General features: G+C 47.1%; 3 protein-coding genes across 3 annotated transcripts; 2 read left to right on the top strand and 1 right to left on the bottom strand.

Moving 5' to 3' along the window:
* Nucleotides 1-2,876: 2,876 nt before the first annotated feature.
* On the bottom strand, nucleotides 2,877-7,442 carry Gdf9 (growth differentiation factor 9). The gene is made up of 2 exons (XM_021213883.1): nucleotides 6,926-7,442; nucleotides 2,877-4,134 (listed from the first exon to the last, which is right to left on the bottom strand). Exons 1-2 carry the CDS (start codon nucleotides 7,320-7,322, stop codon nucleotides 3,203-3,205), a joined length of 1,329 nt encoding a protein of 442 aa, XP_021069542.1. The 5' UTR covers nucleotides 7,323-7,442; the 3' UTR covers nucleotides 2,877-3,202.
* Nucleotides 7,443-10,082: 2,640 nt separating this feature from the next.
* On the top strand, nucleotides 10,083-12,036 carry LOC110332489 (cytochrome b-c1 complex subunit 8). Its single transcript, XM_021213743.2, has 2 exons — nucleotides 10,083-10,383; nucleotides 11,836-12,036. Exons 1-2 carry the CDS (start codon nucleotides 10,230-10,232, stop codon nucleotides 11,928-11,930), a joined length of 249 nt encoding a protein of 82 aa, XP_021069402.1. The 5' UTR covers nucleotides 10,083-10,229; the 3' UTR covers nucleotides 11,931-12,036.
* A 5,665-nt stretch (nucleotides 12,037-17,701) lies between these two features.
* Nucleotides 17,702-18,702, top strand: Leap2 (liver enriched antimicrobial peptide 2). Its single transcript, XM_021213028.2, has 3 exons — nucleotides 17,702-17,808; nucleotides 17,988-18,124; nucleotides 18,433-18,702. Exons 1-3 carry the CDS (start codon nucleotides 17,752-17,754, stop codon nucleotides 18,467-18,469), a joined length of 231 nt encoding a protein of 76 aa, XP_021068687.1. The 5' UTR covers nucleotides 17,702-17,751; the 3' UTR covers nucleotides 18,470-18,702.
* Nucleotides 18,703-19,490: the final 788 nt, after the last annotated feature.

Here is a 19,490-nt window from a genome sequence, read left to right as displayed (position 1 = left end):
AAATAAATAAAGTTAGGAGCTGTAACAATCCCAAAGAATCATGCTGCCCTACGATGTGAACAAAGCTGCATTTACAAATGGATTCTAACTTTGTTTTGAGGCAGGGTCTTCATGAGACAGGGTACTCATATACATAAATCTTTAGTGATGATGATGGAGCTGGTTGGACAACAGTGTACATGTAGTTAATATTGGTGACCCATAAACATGCACAGTCCTGTGTATCCTACCACACCAAAAAAAAAAGCAAATCAAGAGGGTTGTCAAGACTGCTTAGAAGGTCAAAGCAGTATCATTGAACCTGGCAACCTCCGTTTTGAACCCTGGGACTCACAAAGTGGAAGGAGAGAATCAATTCTTGAAAGTTACCATTTGACCTTCATACACATTGCGGCATGGACGTGCCCACATGTACATATGTTTGCACACAATATAGTAAATGTAATTTTTTTGAAACAGGATCTCATCTTTCTGGCTGATCTGGAACTCACTGTGTAAACAAGGCTAGCCTCAAACACAAAGATCTGCCAACCACATGCCGGCTTGGTGCCTAGGGAATTAAGTTGCTCTTCCAGAGGACCTGGGTTCAGTTCCTAGTTTTTTGTTTTTGTTTTATGATTTATTTTATTTTATATATATGAGTACACTGTAGCTGTACAGATGGTGTGAGCCTTCGTGTGGTTGTTGGGAATTGAATTTTAGGACCTCTGCTCACTCCTGTCAGCCACACTCACTCAGTCCCTGCTTGCTCTGGCCCAAAGACACTGTAGCTGTCTTCAAATGCACCAGAAGATATCATTACAGATGGTTGTGAACCACCATGTGGTTGCTGGGATTTGAACTCAAGCCCTTCCGAAGAGCAGTCAATTCTCTTACCCACTGAGCCATCTTGCCAGTCCAGTTCCTAGCTTTCAAGAGGTTTTAACTCTAGCCTAGGAAATCCAACACCCTCTTCTCTCTGCTCTCTTGCTCAGGCACCCACCCATGTGGTAAACAGACATACACACAGGCAAAACACCCTGTAATCAATTAAAATGTACCTTAAAGTGAAAAGACGCCAGGTGTGGTGGCGCACACCTTTAATCCCAGCACTCGGGAGGCAGAGGCAGGCGGATTTCTGAGTTCGAGGCCGGCCTTGTCTACAGAGTGAGTTCCAGGACCACAATCTTTGGTGGACCACAATCTTCTGGAACTCCAATCTGATGGAGCTCCATGGCCCTTGGTGGGAACCAGGCACACGCATGGTGCACAGACATGCATTCAGAGAAAGCACTCGCACACATAAAACATAGTTAACAGAAAAATAAAAATAAAAAACCACCCTGGGGCTGGAGAGAAAGCCCAGAGGTTCAGAGCACTTGTTGCCGTTGCAGAGGTTCCCAGCTTCCACATGGTGACTCATGACTAAGTACAAGTTCTATGAGATTCAACAGCTTCTGAACTGCACATGCACGCAGTGCATAGACATGCATGCAGGCGAAGCACCCAGATACATAAATAAAATGTAATTGTTTTTGTTTAGGAAATTGATGCCTCTAAGTCTTTCCTAATGAAAACCCCACAAAGCCCCAGGGTCCGAATCAGGGCAGTCACTGGCGGCTTCCCCTAGAGCAGAGCCGTGCCCCCCCGGGAAGGCAATGCCGCACGGACTGGGGAACATGGCAAAGCCCAAACCATCAGAGACAAAAATAAACCACAAATAACCCAAAACGTGCTTGGTTTCTTTCTATCAGGCTACAGGTTTTAAAGTGATACAGATGAAAACACTTTACAATTATCACTCCAGGCCAGGTGAGAGGCTCAGAGGGCAAAGCCCTTGATGTGCAAAGTGGAAGAACCAAGGATCAAGCTCCAGGCCCCACAAGAATGAGGAAAGGAAAAACTAAGTGTAAAGATTGCCTTCTGACCTCCTCATGTGCACTGGGGCAGGCGTGCACTCTCCACACACACAATACATACGTTATAAAAAACCTTTAATACACATGCCTGTAATCTCAACACTTGAGAGATGGAGGCAGAAAGATCAGGAGTTTAAGGCAATCTAGGACTACATAGGGAGTTTGAGGCTAGCCTAAACTACATAAGACACTACCTCAAACAACCAAACAAGTAAACAACAACGAAACAACAAAAAAAGCCCTACTCAAAGTAAACCAAAGCTTAGGGCAATAAAAGTATCCATTATACCTATGCATAAAATTCTGAAAGAACGAAACTAAGTATTTTTTAAAAATTGAACATGGAGGTCTAGAGAAATGGCTCTCACTGGCTGCTCTTTCAGAGGACTGGAGTTCAATTTCCAGTATCCATGTGGCAGCTCACAAGTACCTGTAACTCCAGTTACAGGAGCCGACACCCTCACACAGACACATTATTCAGGCAAAATACCAATGCACATTTTAAGAAACTGAACTTTCAAGCCAGGTGTGGTAGAGCACGCCTTTGATCTTAGCGCTTGGGAGGCAGAGGCAGGCAGATCTCCGAGTTCGAGGCCAGCATGGTCTACACCGTGAGTTCCAGGACATCCAGGACTACATTGTGAGACCCTCTCTCAAAATTTAAAAACAAACTCTGAACATAGGTTTTCATGGAAAAACCAGAAAGCCAATTTCCCTTACATGAATGGGCCGCGGGTTATACTATTTTATGTGACTCAACCGAATGCTGTGAGCTGGTCACGGGCAGAATTAACACTGTGGTCACGCAAGGCACACTTAGTGGGCACTGCACATCCACCCTATAGTCCCACTGGCTCTCTCCCCAGCATTCAGCAACCAAGATGACCTCCCTCTTGCTACAGGCAAGCCAAGGCTGGCTATCAGATGCCCCATCCTCAACCCATCCTATAGAAGTGGTCTTTCAATAGAACACACACAATTTATGCCATCAACAGTTTATTCTTCCGTTACATAAAAGTGTTCACAGCTACATTCTACTCGAGACTTACGCTAATAAATTTGTCCATTGAAAACCGCACTCGTGGGAAGAAAGAGCTCTCCAAAGGAGCTACATTTCACTTGGTTTGCAGCAACGACCAGTGAGTGTGCCCTTTACACCTACGGATACTGCACACAATGTGCTGCTCATACACACACACACACTTCCCCCGCTCACACAACGTGCACTGAGCGGCACGGAGAGATTGGTCACAGGAAGCTCTCTGCCCCGGCAGGCTTGAGGCGCTGCTGTAGCGGCCCCCATGCTAACGACAGGTGCACCTCGTAGCTATCATATCTTCGTACTCTTTGTAAGCGATGGAGCCGTCAGGTTCAATGGTCAACACACTCAGGGGGCTGTACTTGCCAGGCACACACGAAGGCCTTGGCACTGAAGGGTCCAGCTTCTCATAGATTATATTCTGGACCATGGTGTGTACAGGAGAGCCATACCGATGCCTGACCGCCCTGGGACAGTCGCCTTTACAGTACCTAGGGTTGTACCTGTGCGGGGCCACGATCCAGTTGTCCCATTTGAGCTGACTAAAACTCAGTCTGAAGTCATGGAGTTCACACTCGTTTTGGGGGAAAAGAAACTGTTTGAAGTACTCGCTGAGGTTGAAGGAGGGTGCTGTAAGAAGTGGCCCCTTTGCTTCGGAGCCGATGGCTTTCTGCCCTCGACGGTGCCGGGGAGATCTTTCCACCTCAGCAGCAGCCTCTTTCTCGGAACGGGCAGCCACACTGGCCTGGCCGGGATGCTGTAAAGGCCTCCAGGTGGACTGAAGGGACTGCCAAGAGTGGTAGGCCTGGGTGCTTGTGTCGTTGAGATACAAGATGAGGGAAGGAGGCACCGAGAGAGGCATGCTGAACACCCCGTCCTCTGGCACCTGGTCTTTTGTGCACGTAAAATTGACAGACATGTGAATGCTCCTCTCGCTCGAGGTCACCAGGGGCTGCAGGAGGGAGGTCACATCAATCTCGATCCATCTGTGTTTCTTCAGGGTAAATGAGTACGGTGCTCTTGGGGGTGCCCTGCCAGAAGACATGGGCTCCTTTACCACAAGGTCACACACACAGGTCACAGTGGAGGAGGGAGCAGCTGAGTTGTTCAGAGTGTATAGCAAGACTGATTTGAGTAAGTGTTCCATGGCCGTCACCCGGTCCAGGTTAAACAGCAGATCCACCATGGGCAGCTGTCCTGAGAAGAGAAGTGAGCGAGCAGTAAGTTACACTTGCAAACCAACTGGAGAAAGTAGGAAGTGAGACGGAGGAGTCAATGCTTGGCTGTAGGCAGTTTCCCTTCTCCGCTACTTAGAGGCTCTGGGGGTATAACTCAGTGGCAGAGCACTGGCCTGTATGCACAAGGGCCTAGAGTCAGGCTTTGGGTTGGGCACGGAAGTCTGTTTTTGTAATCCCATCCCTTTTGGAGGCTAAGGTAGACGGATTGCTGCCAGCCTCCACTACATAATGAGACTGCCTCAAACACACTGGCGCATGCACACAGCTGGACCCAGTAACCCAAACCTATAAAGCCAGTCCTTGGGGAGTTAAAGGCCAGCTTTGGCTATACAGCAAGTTTGAGGTCAGCCTGAGTTGGTTGCATGAGACCCACCCCCACACCTTCAAATATCAGCCCCTCCCCCTCAACCTACACAGGGTGGGTCAAGTCTTGGAAGGTAGAGGCAAGAGGGCCAGAAGTTCAACGGCCTCTCGCTATGGATTGAGAGAATGTAGGACGGTGGGTAGAGCTCACTGAGTTAAGATGATTGCTGCTAAGCTTGAGGACTTGAGTTTGAACCCTAGTGTCCCCATGGTGAAAGATGAGAACCAAATTCTGAAAACTTTTCTCTGACCTCTCCACACATGACCCTCATCCCCAATTCACACATGCACATACATTTCATCTAAAAAAAAAAAAAAAAAAAAAAAAAAAAAAAAGCCGGGCGGTGGTGGTGCACGCCTTTAATCCCAGCACTCGGGAGGCAGAGGCAGGCAGATTTCTGAGTTTGAGGCCAGCCTGGTCTACAGAGTGAGTTCCAGGACAGCCAGGGCTATACAGAGAAACCCTGTCTCGAAAAAAAACAAAANAAAATAACATAAATAAAAGGGAAAACAGGTTTGCTGGGGAAGTGAAGCCAGAGACGATCCTTAGACCATCCATCCCGTTTCATTCCCAGCAGCTTGCTCCATACACAGACAGCCGAGGAGAGGATGTCCCTGTGGCGACATCCCTACAGACAGGACCAGGAGACCATAGAAAGCAACACTCCTAAGCCGGGAAGACATTCTATCCCTGGATGAAACTAGTCAATTGAGAACATTTGCCCGCCTGTGGTAATCACATGCGCTGAGACTGGAGACACATGGAGGCTACAAGGCTGCTGCAGTAAAGTGGGCCAGGGGCGGGGAGAGTGGCTCTGAACAGCCACAACTGCCCTGGACAGTTATGACGGCTTGCATGAACTGGTGGTCAGCGTATGTGTGTTGTCTGTGTTGGGGAGGGGGGTTGTTAATGGGCACACTCTCGATGGAGCACAAATAGAGGTGGAAAGACAGCTTGTAGGAGCTGGCTCTTGTCAGGCTTGGTGGAAGAAGCCTTCGCCGAGTTATCTCCGAAGCCCCGAGAGTTTTGTTTTCTTGTTCTGGTTTTTAAAGCACAACTCTTTCTTTCTTACTAAAGAGGTCCCCCCTTGATGGCGAACACTTGGAGGTCTGCTCACCCGTTATCCAGACGGAGACAGGGTCTCACTGTGTAGCCCTAGCTACCCTGGAACTCTGTAGACCCAGCTGGCCCTGAACTCAAACAGCAAAGCCTGCTCCTACCTCCTGAGGGTTGAAATTAAAGTCATGTGTCACTGCAACCCCACGTGAGTTTTGTTTCATCTTGTCAGTACTGGAGGTCAAACTCCAGGCACCTGGTATATAGAACATAATGGTACCACATCTCAGCCATACAGTTTTTGGTTTTTTTGTTTGTTTGTTTGTTTGTTTTTAAAAAAGATGTACAGTGCAGATGGAGACAAACTTTCCTCTTCAAGGAAAACAAACAAGGGGAAATGTCCCGTATCACACCCACCACTGGATCGAAGGCAGGCTTTAGGCACCATGCTAGGCCAACAACTTAGTAGAATAAAAGAGATGCTAACTGACTCCAGAACTTTCTTTAGCCTTTCAGGACATTGGTCTCTTTTAGCCTTAACATATTGAGCCGGGGTGGTACTGTGTGCCTGGAATCCCAGCACTAGAGTGACTGAAGCAGGAGAGTCACTGCAAGCTTGAGAGCATCTCAAAAAATAAAAAATAAAATAAAATAAAAAATTAAAAAAGGAGACTCAAACAAGATAAAATCTATTATATTAGTTTCTTAACTAAAGATGGTGTAGGAAACAAATAAAACAGTGTAATGAGTGTTATTGACCAGAGATAGCAGAGGGCGGAGCTAGCGTATGTGAGCCCCCTGCCCCCAATTTAATCCTAGTATCACCACACCAAAAATATTTTTTTTTAAAAAACTTTTAAAAAAGTGCTAACTTGGGCTGGAGAGATGGCTCAGTGGTTAAGAGCACCGATTGTTCTTCCGAAGGTTCTGAGTTCAAATCCCAGCAACCAAATGATGGCTCACAACCATCCGTAATGACATCTGATGCCCTGTACTGGTGTGTCTGAAGACAGCTACAGTGTACTAACATATACATAATAAATAAACCTTTAAAAAAAAAAGTGCTAACTTAAAAAAAAGTTTGTTTCAGTTGGACACTGAGAATCATGCAAAATAAAATTCACAGGATGGTGAAAACCTGTGTGATTCCAGTACTCAAAGAGCTGAGGCAGGAGGATGCAGAATTTTAGTACAGACTGGGTAACAGGGGTAGGTCTTGCCTCACAACAAACCAACGAACCCAAATCAAAGTGTGGCTCCTTCTGGTAACAGAAACGGTAAAACCCCTGTCTTTTCTCCCAGCCCAGTTGAGCGACCTCCTCTTACCCACCTGTCACCTGGTTGCTGGGAGCCTGCTCTTGCTGGGCACAGGGGCTGAAGAGGCGGACGGTATTGTAGAGGTGACTTCTGCTGGGTTTAGGAACCCCCTCTTTGGTAGCATACGTCTTATAGAGCTTTTTCATGTAGTAGAGTGCTCTGGAGTCAGGCTGCAGCTTAGGGGTCTCACCTCGCCTATCGGATAGAACCTTAAAGAGGGGGGGCAAGAGGCCAGACCTGTCAGTCCCATCTACAGGCAGCAGCAAGGACCAGGGGTCTGCCTCAGACTCCAAATTTTCACTGGCTCCAGTGTGGGATTCTCCAGTAGAAGTCTGAGAGCTGAGGCTACTAAGGAAACACAGCCAGGCAAAGCAGCGAACCCCCAACAGGAGGCTGCTGGGAAGTGCCATGACTTGGGAGAACTAAGAAGGAGTGCATCTCCTCGAGCCAGTCTTCTTTCTAAAGGTCGGGGAGGCCCTGGCGTGGTCCTTAAATAAAATCTAGGTGTGGATGACTAACTTCACTTCTGTAATCAGACCTCAAGCATGCTTAGCTGGACATCGTTTCTCATCAGCTCTACAGACGTCAGCTGACAACACAGTTTTATCCAATTTGTTCTCATTAGATACAGATTTATCGACTTATTTGGCTTTCTTTCCCTGTTTCTCCTGGACATTTACTTCAAACCCACCAAGTATCGTCACCCTTACGGACTACTTATATAGGTGAGAGCCCAACAGAAACCCAAGGAATTATAAGACAAAACCTCCTAGGGCTGGAGATGTGACTGCAGAAATATTAGGTTTGTTTGTTTGTTTGTTTTTTTCCTCTCGATTCATCGTCTATCTCCACAGCTCTCACTTCCAGGTGCTTGAAATAACTGATTGCTTACTGCACAGTGAATCAGAGAAACAAAGTCACAATGGGTTCCGAAATTCCAGTGATGTTAAGCTGTTTAGCCTGTTCGGGTGGCTTAGTAAGGGGGTTGTAAAGTTGGCACAAGACAACAGCTACTTGCAATGTGCTTTAAAAAAGGACATCAGGGGGCTGGTGAAATGGCTCGGTGGGTAAGAGCACCCGACTGCTCTTCCGAAGGTCGGAGTTCAAATCCCAGCAACCACATGGTGGCTCATAACCATCCGTAACAAGATCTGACTCCCTCTTCTGGGGTGTCTGAAGACAGCTACAGTGTACTTACATATAATAAATAAATAAATCTTTAAAAAAAAAAAGATTTGAAAAAAAAAAAAAAAGGACATCAGGGCACAGGTGTAGAGGTTCACACTTTAATCCCAGCATTTAGGAGACACAGGCAGGTAGATCTCTGTGGATTCAAGACAGCCTGGTCTATATAGAGAGTTCTAGGACAGCCAGAGATGCATAATGTGGAGACCCCATCTCAAAATAAAAAGAGGACATCACCTTTAACCTTGACCAATTAAAACATACAATATCCTGTGGCCGGAGAGATGATGACCTGGCAGTTAAGGGCACTGGTTGCTCTTCCTAGAACAACCATTTGTAGCTCCACTTCCAGGGGATCCAATGCCTTTCTCTGGCATCCTTAAGAATACAAAACACCCATTATAAAATGAAAATAAACAAATCTTAAAAAAAAAAAGCTACAATATCTAGCTGGAATGGCAAGATAGCAACTTGCCACCAAGCCTAATGACCAAAAGTCATTCAGTCCTAAAGGCCTGACTTCAACCCCTGCGATCCACAGGGAAAAAGGGAGAAGAGACTCCTACAGATTGTCTTCTGACCTACACCCCTAGCCCTTGCATACCAAATATATATTTGAAAATGTATTGACAATACAATATCCTGATGCTCTTGTTTTGGTCTACAATTCACTTGACCATACTTTGGTTGAAAATTTTTGAGACATCAGCAAGTGCAATTAAATAGACGTCCTATTTATTCTTTAACCAACCACCCAGATGGCAGAAGTCATGACAGTGTTTTAGTCCTTGATTAAAGTATTTGTGTCTCGGCCTTGGAGTTGAGATTAAGCTAGATAAAGTTTAAGGAAAACGGGGGTGGGGGGAGAATGTGCAGGTGCACCATGAAAGGCTATCTAGCACCCCTTGGAAGGAGACTATCTCTTGGGAGAAAGCCAAAACACACTAATGACACAGGATAAAAAAAAATCAGTTTGCCCAGCACCAGATAGATAAAGCTGAAGTACCCTTGCAAAACTGAAGCTCACCGCCAAACCGCCCCAGTTTGATTGCCAGATTATTTACGGCCAGTCAACCCATTTACAGCCACGGAGAGGAGGAAGGGCCGTGAGTCCCACAGGATAATATTAGTTAGGAGAATGCACTTTAGAGAAAACGTAACAGCCCCTCAGAGAGTGAGGGCTGGGTTTGATGACACACTCAGCCCAAACCCACCACTATCCGCATCTGACAACTGCCAGACCCGTGGCTGAACTGGGAGAAACGTTTTTGTCACATCTTGGACGAGTCTACAGCCTGCCAGGTGGCTTGCTAGGCGGTGTGTCCCGAAGCTCTAGATCCGTGTCCTTAATTTTGTACTGCGGTCAGTGAAGGCCTGATAACAGCCCAGCCCCCTTTTGGTTACGGGGACCATATATACCTGGCGGAGGCTACGGGACAACAGGAGAACCAGGAGAACAAGTCTTTTTTTTTTTTTTTTTTTTTTTTTTTTAAATTTTTGAGCAGCTGCCCGCTGTTAATCGAAGGCCTGGTACTGAGCGGAAAGGACCGCCTCTTGGAACGCCCAGGTGCTCCTAAGACACGCCCATCATCCTAATCCACGCCCCATGCACCTATAGGCCCCGCCCCATGCACCTCTGGACAGGGACCTTACGGGCGTATCCACCTAAGATTCCTAGGAGGGGCTTCTAAGCCCCGCCCACTTGCTTGGCACACCCACCAAGCCCCGCCCCTTGGCAACATCGACCTCTCCCGTGCGTTCACTACGCACCGTAAGCCCACGAGCATCTCTATAAGCCCCACCTACGTGTCGCTCGAAGCTCCTCTAAGCCCCGCCCATCCCTCTTGGTATTGGTCCTTTCCGGCTACCCGGAAGGTCAGGCCACGCCCACCCAGGTCAACTGCCATTTCTTTCTACGTCTCCCCCTGGAGATCGAAGGAAATGGTAGTTCCCGGAAATGACTTCAGGCTCTCGCGGCTCGGCTTCCGCTCCTCCCGGAAGTGACGGGCGAAAGCCGGCTCAGCGCTCTGGAGGTAGAGGTGACCGATCCCGAGGGTCGGTGTGAGGCCGTGGGAGGTTTTCCGCGACACTGAGCCACGCGCCTGTCTTCTGTCCCCGGGGCCGCCGTCACCATGGGCCGCGAGTTTGGGAACCTGACGCGGATACGGCACGTGATCTCCTACAGCTTGTCGCCCTTTGAGCAGCGCGCCTTCCCAAGCTATTTCAGCAAAGGCATCCCCAACGTGCTGCGCCGCACTCGCGAGCGCATCCTGCGCGTGGCGCCGCGTGAGTGCGGGGCGGGCGGGGCACAGCCGGGCACCTCTCCTTCCGACGTCCTCGACGGGCAGACGTGGAGGAGTTCTTATCATATCGAAATGACTGGCCTAAGGTCACTTGGGTGACTCCAACGGCTCCCTCTGAGGTCATCGCTGGCCACTCTCAGTGATGAAAGGCTGATGCAATCAGTGTCTTGTGTTAGATGTGCGGCCGATTTTGCTGAGGGTTTCATGGCTTTGTGGATATGGCAAGAATCCGTGAGGGTGCACTTAAATTTGATGGAGAGGTTGAGGCCCGATCTTGCTGTAGAAGCCAGGCTAGCCTTAAACTTGAGATTTTACTGCCCTGTCCTCAGGACTGTTGGCTGGAATTGTAGGCGTGCGCCAGCACAATAGTACTTTTTAAAATGGTGAAGATTATGTTAGGTAAATTCCGTGAATTTTTTTCATTTGGTGTTAACTAGAAAAGCGAAGGCCAAATCTTCCTGGGTTGATATCTTTGTTTTGGTTGCTTATAAAATGGTTGTGTAATATAACCATTTTGAACCTCTTATTAAAAGTAGTTTCTGGTCATAATGGTGTCTGCATTTAATCCCCAGTAATCCTGAGACAGAAGCAGGTGGGATCGATGTAGTTTTGAGGGAGTTCCAGGCCAGCAAGGGTCATACACTGAGAGCTTGTCTCCGTACAGCAGCAGAAACTTAAGACTGGGGATGGCTCAACACCATTGCTGCTCCTTCTGCGGATCTGGATTCCGTTCCCAGCACCCATATGGTGGCTTACAGCCATCTGTGACTTAAGTCCTAAGGGATTTGCCATTCTCTTACTCCCTTAGTCAACTCGGTATGCCCTGAGGCATAGCACAGGGCATGCATGTAGTTGACATGCATACAGGCGAAACACTCATAAAAGATGAAAAACATACGAAGGCTGGGCATGCACGCCTTTAATCCCAGTGCTCAGGAGGCAGAGGCAGGCGGATCCCTGAGTTCACCGACAGCCAGGCTTACAGAGAAATCCTTTCTCTAAAACCAAATGAACAGTTGAAGCTAGGGACAGTAGAAGGACAGGCAGAATTGGTTGAAAGTCAGAAATGAGGACATGGACTGACAGAGGTGGGTGTTTGAGGCACATCTGTCCACACAAGGAGGCCATATCAAAAAGAAAAAAAGGAGGAGCTGGAGAGCTGGTGCACCGGTGGTTGTGGTACATGTGCTTGTTCATGCAGATGACCTGGTGTGGTTCACAGCACCCACATGGTGACTCAGAGCCATCTATATAACTCCAGTTCCAGGGCATCCAACATCTTCTGCCCCCCCCCCCCAGGGCGCTCCATACATATGTACAATCATACATGCACACAAAACACCCCCCCACACACACACACAATAATAAAAGAGAAACTTTAAAAGGTTGCTGAGAGAATGTCTGTACTCATGGCTTCCTCTCTTGATCCCTGCAGCGTTTGTATTGTTCTACCTGATCTACACATGGGGCAACCAGGAGTTTGAGCAGTCCAAAAGGAAGAATCCAGCCATGTACGAAAATGACAAGTAGACGGCCTACACCTGGATGACCGTCCCCTGCCTCTGTGAGACCCTTCTCTGGGAGAGGAATCCACACTGTAGTCTTGAAGACAATAAACTACTTATGGACTTCCCTTTGTGACTTTGTGTGCTTAATTTGAGACAAGGTCTCACTGTGTGTCCCTGACTGGCCTGGGTCTCCAGAGAAATTTGCCTACCTCTGCCTGCTAAGTCATGGTGTTCTCCACACAACTTGGTTTTGGTAATATGCAAGTTCATGACAACCTCTTTCTCAGCACCAGCCCTGCAGGGGGTAGCCGTGCGTAGCGTGGAACCTGGAGTGCAGGGTCCCAACCCTCTGCTCCCATCACAACCTTAAGGTCTAGGGACGACACTAATCAGGGTGTCAGGTGAACTTGCCCGACACAGTGAGCTTTTATCTCGGCAGCCTTTGAAGTAAGCATTCTAACCCCTTTGCTGATGAGGAGTCAGAGTTTAAGTACTTTGCCCAGAATCATATGACAGTGAGTTGGTAGAGCCAAGTACCAGTGTGTGATCTTAAAACCAAGCCATGCTGCCTTCCTTAGGCAGGGAAGGCCTTCCTTAGCCTAAGGGATTTCATCTTTGAAAGGAGAGCATGAGGCAATCCCTTGGCTGCTACAGCCAAGGTCGGGCAACCATAGTTGGTTATCGGTCATGGAGCCAATCCAACAGTAGCTTTTAGTCATAGGTGGACCACAGAGGTTGAAAAGATCTATCCCTTTGTGGAAAAGATATACCATCTGCTCTAGATATACACCTTTGGGTGTCTTTAGTTTCTCCTCACCTAGAGTTGATAGGGTGGGTGTGGTTGGCAGCCTGAGCTGGCCCTGTCATTTGGTTAAGGACTCTAGCAACTCACAGTCCAGTCTGACTCTCAGACTTTTTTGCCTGATGATCGCTAGCTAGTACCAAAAATTAGAAGAGAACAAATTACTTCCAACAGCAGTTGCTTAGACTGTGAGGCACGATGGGAAATTACTGTGTCTGACATAGTCATCCACCCATACCCTTAAAATGGTGGTTCTCAACCTCCGTAATGCAAGCCTTTAGTATAGTTCTTCATGTTGTGGTGACCCCAACCATAAAATTATTTTTGTTGCTACTTCATAACTAATTTTGCTAGTTATAAATTATATTTTCTAAGAGTCTGTGAAAGGGTTGTTCGATCCCCAAAGGGGTTGTGACCCACAGGATAAGAACCACTGCCTTAAACTGTCATTTCTGTAGCCTTAAGTGTCTTATCTATAAAACGTATCAACAGGAAGTGCTGAGGTTGTTTGTATTGGAGATGGTGAAATGAGTGACCCCAGGGCTAGACACCAGACCCTGTCCAGTTTCCCTGTTTGGCTCTGTCCAGTTTTATTCTGAATGGTCTTAAAACACATGAGCCATAGACTCTTAAGAATCTGAAATAGCAGCCAGACGTCGTAGCGCACGCCTTTAATCCCAGCACTCAGGAGGTAGAGGCAGACAGATTTCTGAGTTCAAGGCCAACCTGGTCTACAAAGTGAGTTCCAGGACAGCCAGGGCTATACAGAGAAACCCTGTCTCCAAAAACAAAAACAAAAAAAGAATGAAATAGCTAGGCTTGGTGGTGTATGCCTTTAATCCCAGCACTCGGGAGGCAGAGGCAGGTGTGCAGGTGGAACTCTTTAAGTTTGAGGCCAACCTGGTCTACAAAGAGTTCCAGGACAGCCAGGGCTATTACACAGAGAAACCCTGTCTCAAGCCAAAAAAAACAAACAAAAAAACATTCTGAACTAAGCTGCAAAGTCCCAAGGAGGTGGAGGTATAGCTATATCCATCTTGTCTTTGGACACAGCAGCTCAGAAAACTAACTTTTTGCCGGGCAGTGGTGGTGCATGCCTTTAATCCCAGCACTTGGGAGGCAGAGGCAGGAGGATTTCTGAGTTCGAGGCCAGCCTGGTCTATAGAGTGAGTTCCAGGACAGCTATACAGAGAAACCCTGTCTCAAAAAAAAACAAAAACAAACAAAAAAAAACCACCTAACTTTTCTTAGCCCAAAGCAGATGAGTCTCTTGGGCTGACCCTTTAAAAATATATATTACTGTATGTGTGTACATGTGCCATGGCGTGCGTGTGGAGGTTGGAGGACAGCTGTGTGAGATCACTTCTCTCCTTCCACCTTTATCTGAATTTCAGGGATCAGACGTGGGTGGCCAGCAACTGTACTGCAGTGCCATCCCTCTGAGCATTGTGAATCTGCTCTGATGTTCAGAGGTTCTGCTCATGGCTGACAGTGTTAAGGCTATTTTCAGCCTGTTCCTTACAGACTCTTCCCCTCTGAGCTGTGTGACAGTGTCCAGTGGTGCTGACTTTATGTGACAGAGGACCTGCAGGGTTCTGAGCTGTGTGACAGTGTCCAGTGGCGCTGACTTTGTGTGACAAAGGACCTGCAGGGGTCTGAGCTGTGTGACAGTGTCCAGTGGTGCTGACTTTGTGTGACAGAGGACCTGCAGGGGTCTGAGCTGTGTGACAGTGTCCAGTGGCGCTGACTTTGAGTGACAGAGGACCTGAACTGCTTTATCTATTTATGTAAAGGCTACATTTTTAAAAACTTCCTTATTATTTTAGACTATTGGTGTTTTGCATGCATGTATGTCTATATGAGAGTATCAGAATCCCTAGAACTGGAGCTACAGACCTCTTCCAGAGGACCCAGTGCTCTTAACTGCTGAGCTATCTTTCCAGCTCAATATAAATCAACCCTCCCTACACACACACACACACACACACACACANAGAGAGAGAGAGAGAGAGAGAGAGAGAGAGAGAGAGAGAGAGAGAGGGAGAGAGAGAGAGAGCGAGCGAGAGCGCAAACCCTAGGATTGCAGACATGCTGCCACTCCTGGCTTGTTACATGGGTGCCAGCATGGGTGTTGGTGATCTGAACTTAGGTCCTCCTGTTTATGTGGCAAGTACTTGACCAACTAAGCCATTCCCCTATCTCCTTGAGTCAAGCCTTTTAAGGCATGAAAGGCCGCTGCTATGGTCCCATGTCTCAGATACCCACAGCTCCCAGCCCTAAGATATGGTTCGCTCTTCTGCTGTGATGCAACCACTTGCTCCATTTAACTCTTGGCAAGGCCTCTGCTCCTGTCCCCAGATGGCTCTCCTCTATGGGCTGCAATCAGGGAAAGAGAGCTCTCGCCATCCTGCCAGTACTGTAGTCGGGACATAGGCAGACCTACATAGTACAGGCCCAGACACCACCTGCCAGTTCCAGTCAAAAAGCAAATGCACTTTGACCCTTTGTTGAAACGTTACCTGGAAACATTTTTCCATTTCAAAGTCTTCCACCTTTTATAGGCACCTCTTGCTCAGGGATGACACTAAAGTGTCCCACTACCACTGAGACATAATGATCCCTTCCCCACCTAGAAGGCATCTATCTCCCCTTTCTCCTTTTTTCCAGCACTCTTCTCTGAACGGTCCCTGGGGTTGTATCTGGAGTGAGCAGGTTCTCACCAGCAAACCTGTTAGCAGTCTCTCTTCTTGTAACTTAATCATTTGAATCCCCAAATGTGTCCACGAAGCCTGAGGCCTACTCTCATCTCATGTCAGAGCAAAAGACTAAAGCTAAAGACAGGAAGAGCTGGCCCGTGGTCAGATGGTCAGATCCATTCTGCAGCATGCAGCTCCTGCCTCCCAGGCTAGGGTTCTTGTGTTATGGCTGAAATTAGCACAGCCGAGGCCTATGAGGGAGGAGCTCATAGCTCTTCATTTAGCAACATACTTGATAGGAGAGAGCAGATGGATTGTTTAACAATTTTGGGCAGAGTATAGCTTCCACATTTCCTTTAAGTACAGGTTTTGTTGGGCTGTTGAATAACTTGCCCCTGACATCCCATTCCTTGGGCAGGAAGGCTGGCCTGCAGCTGGTTTAATCTGGAGGCCTTGGACAGTGTTGCACCCATGAGAATGAATGATCTTCTTGTGAAAAGGGCACAGGGCTTCAGGCTCTTTCCCTTGACTGGGCTACAATGAACTTAAGGAATGACACCAAAGGCTTTTTTGATTTTGCTCAGGGCAAAGGAAGAGAGACATAGAAGAGTAGAACTACTCATCTTTTGGATAAGTTGTATGTCTAAGCACTGGGGAAGGAGAGAGAGGCTGACACTGAGCCCAGGGACCTGATTCTAGGACATTACGTTGTTTACCTAATCACATCTGTGTTCTTACTCAATGTTCACTGGCTCACCACACAGCCTCTCCCCAACTCTACACAAGTTCCCATTTAGTCTTCTAGTCCTGAACTGGTAGGATTTGCTGGTTTTATGGTTTTATGTTTGGTGGTGGTGGTGGGGGGGGGGGTCTACTCAAAGACTTTTTTCTTAAAAGACAGGGTTTCTCTGTGTAGCCATCTGGGAACTCACTCTGTAGACCAGGCTGTCCTTGAACCTGGAGATCCGCCTACCTCTGCCTCCCAAGGGCTGGGATTAAAGGCGTGCGCCACCACAGCCTGGCTCTACTCAGAGACTCTTTATGCTGAGGAGTTCCCCAGATCTTTGCCATTAAACCCCACCCCACCCCAGCTCTGACATTCACCACACTTCTCCCTTGGCAAGAAGTGACATTAGCTTTGCTTAGATTGGTGACCAACTGCTACCTTCAGCACTTTGGCAGTTCCTCCATTTTTGCCTGGGACAAAGAAACTAAAAAACAGATTTTTGTCCAAATGTTCAATCATGAAGATGAAAAGAGCCTTTGGAAAGGTTATGTGAGATATCAGTCCAGGGAGAGAGAAATCTGTTTGTAATTTGTGCGTGTGGTTTCTTATGGTCATACAGAGATCTAAGCTCCTATGCACATCCTGATTTCAAACTCAACTTTCCCTCTCAAAAAATTTAAAACTACCCTGGCTGAGTATGGTGGTCCACTTCTAAGACTGCAGCAGGACTATAAAATTGGGTTGGTCTGGGTTATGTGGTAAGCTATTCCCAACATCAAAGGTCTTGCCATTTAGTACCCATAACCACTCACATTCAGTAAAATGTTAGCCTAGGAACCTCCAGGGATTCTTTCCTACTGAAGCCAGTGTTTGGGCTTCAGACTCAGTTTACCGTCTGCTGCCCCGAGGCTGCTAAAAGTGCTCCGCCAAAGCCCGGACTACATGGTTCATTTGTGTTGTCAGGACTTAAGCTGTAATGACACCAACTCAAGAGTTTCTGCTACCTCCTTACTAAGATGGCAGTACAGACTGATGGGGGAACTGAACACCCTAGACATAGTCTGTTTACGTCTCCTCCTAGAGAAGGCCACACCTAATTGCCTGTACACAACAGGTCAGTGGGTTTTGCCTAGAAAAACTCAGAGGTCAACATTACTCCTGAAGACTTTATTAGAATTCGATTTTGATTATAATCATCTGAGCTATTTTAGGAGTTTTTTTCCTTGGTTCTGGGAATTGAACCGGGGCATCATACACGTCCCCACTGTTACATTCCCAGCCTGCTGAGTTATCTTAAAAGTATGGCAAGGTTCTTGGTCTCCCTCCTGGATTCACATGGCTTTCAGAGGCAAGGTAGGACAATGCTGATAAGATGGGTGTAAGGGTCCAGACCAGCAATACCATCAAAGTCCACGAGCCGTAAGAACAGTGTGCCTGGAGTGTAGTCCTTGAGTACATTCTCTGGGTACACATTAACTGATTACATCGATCCTGATTACAAACAAACTTTGCCCCATCTCAGCTGGCAACCATTAAGAAAGGCAGATCGGTGTCAGTCTATAAAGGGAAACGGGAACTGCCCCCTGGCTTTCAGACTCCAACATCGTTCTTTGCCAAGATGCTACAGCTAAAACTCTTTGCTGTGCTCCTGACTTGCCTGCTGCTGCTGGGTCAGGTAAGAAAGGAAACACACATGTATGTTGGGACATAGTAGTGGTGTGGAATTCAAAGTCAGACTCAGTCCTTAGAGATGCAGTTCAATCTCCTGCAACCTGCAAAGGGTCCTTCTTCTGAGGGTGTGCAGTAAAGGGTGGGTGCTTCCTCAGCTAAAGTGAATATGCCTTTGCTCTACAGGTCAATAGTTCCCCAGTACCAGAAGTGAGTTCAGCAAAGAGATCCCGGAGAATGACCCCATTTTGGAGAGGGGTTTCCCTCAGGCCCATTGGTGCCTCATGCCGGGATGATTCTGAGTGTATCACAAGACTATGCAGGTATTTGATAATCCCAGGTGCAGGGTGGACCAGAGAGCACTGGGAAAGCTGAGATCAGAAAAGAGACACAAGGGTAAAGCTATGTGTGTGTGTGTGTGTGTGTGTGTGTGTGTGTGTGTGTGTGTGTGTGTGTGTAGGGGGAGGATATATGAAGCTGCAAACTCCATGGAGGATATTCCTTGACAGCCAAGAACCATTCAGATTCCTAACACTGGACAGATGAAACAAGGAATAATGGAGGCAGCAGAGGTGTCCCAGGCTCCTTAGGACTACATCCAATCTTAATCACTTCTTTTCTTCCTCCCTAGAAAAAGACGCTGTTCCCTAAGTGTGGCCCAAGAGTGATGTTCATACTGGGGAAGAGTCACCTCCAACAGTGCTCCGTTCTGTGGAATATTGTTAACAACATTTTGGTTGGAGATAGATAAGTGAAGTAATCTTTGTTTTTTAATATTTAAAGACAGATACTTGCTTTAAACTGGTCTCCATTTCTTATTAGAATGTTGTTGATTTGTACATAGACATAACTTTGTCAGAGTTTATTTTTCTATAAATACTATTAAATGTCTCAAATCTAAGTCCTGGCAGTCTGGAATTGACACTTCATCCATTATAGGGAGCAGCAGTGGCTCCCTAACCAGTGGGGCTGCTCCACCTGGGAGTGTGGTGAGCACCCACGCCTCATGAATCTCATGACAGAGGCGATGCAGAAGCTAACAATAGTGGCTCTTTACTCTGCAGAGAACTCTTTAGGCTGGTGTGTACCACCTGAAGATGAGTAAGTTTGTCTATAACTTTATGAACATGAAATAGAGCCCCCCAACCCCCAAAGCCAGGCATGGTAGCACATGCCTTTAATCCCAGTACCAGGGAGGTGGAGGCAGAGGCAGGCCAATCTCTGTAAGTTCAAGGACAACCAGGTATTTACAGTGAGTTCCAGGTTAGCCAGGGCTACATAATGAAACCCTGTCTCAGAAAAACAAAAACACAAACAAAAACAAAAAGAACCAATAAATAAATAGTAAAAGTAAATAATAGTGTATGTTCTTTTTTTTTTTTTTTTAATAGTGTATGTCTTAAGAGCATCAAGAAAAGATTAAAGATGTCTGTTGGTCCATGACTCACGGACATGGACCCATGGCCATGCGCCCCAAATTTTTTTTTAAATGTACTTTATGTGCACTGGTGTTTTGTCTGTATTCACGTCTGTGTAAGGGTGTTGGAACCCAGGCAATTATAGTCACAGACAGCTGTGAGCTACCATATGGTTGCTGAGACTTGAACCTGGGTCCTCTGGAAGAGCAGGCAGTGGCCCTTAACTTCTAAACCATCTCTCCAGTCCCGAGTCCAAAATTTCTGTAACCAA

The sequence above is a fragment of the Mus pahari genome, chromosome 14, assembly GCF_900095145.1.
Source record: "Mus pahari chromosome 14, PAHARI_EIJ_v1.1, whole genome shotgun sequence".
NCBI classification, from domain to species: domain Eukaryota; kingdom Metazoa; phylum Chordata; class Mammalia; order Rodentia; family Muridae; genus Mus; species Mus pahari.
The sequence above is the reverse complement of the archived record's forward strand: the minus strand, read 5'-3'. Positions and strand labels throughout refer to the sequence as shown.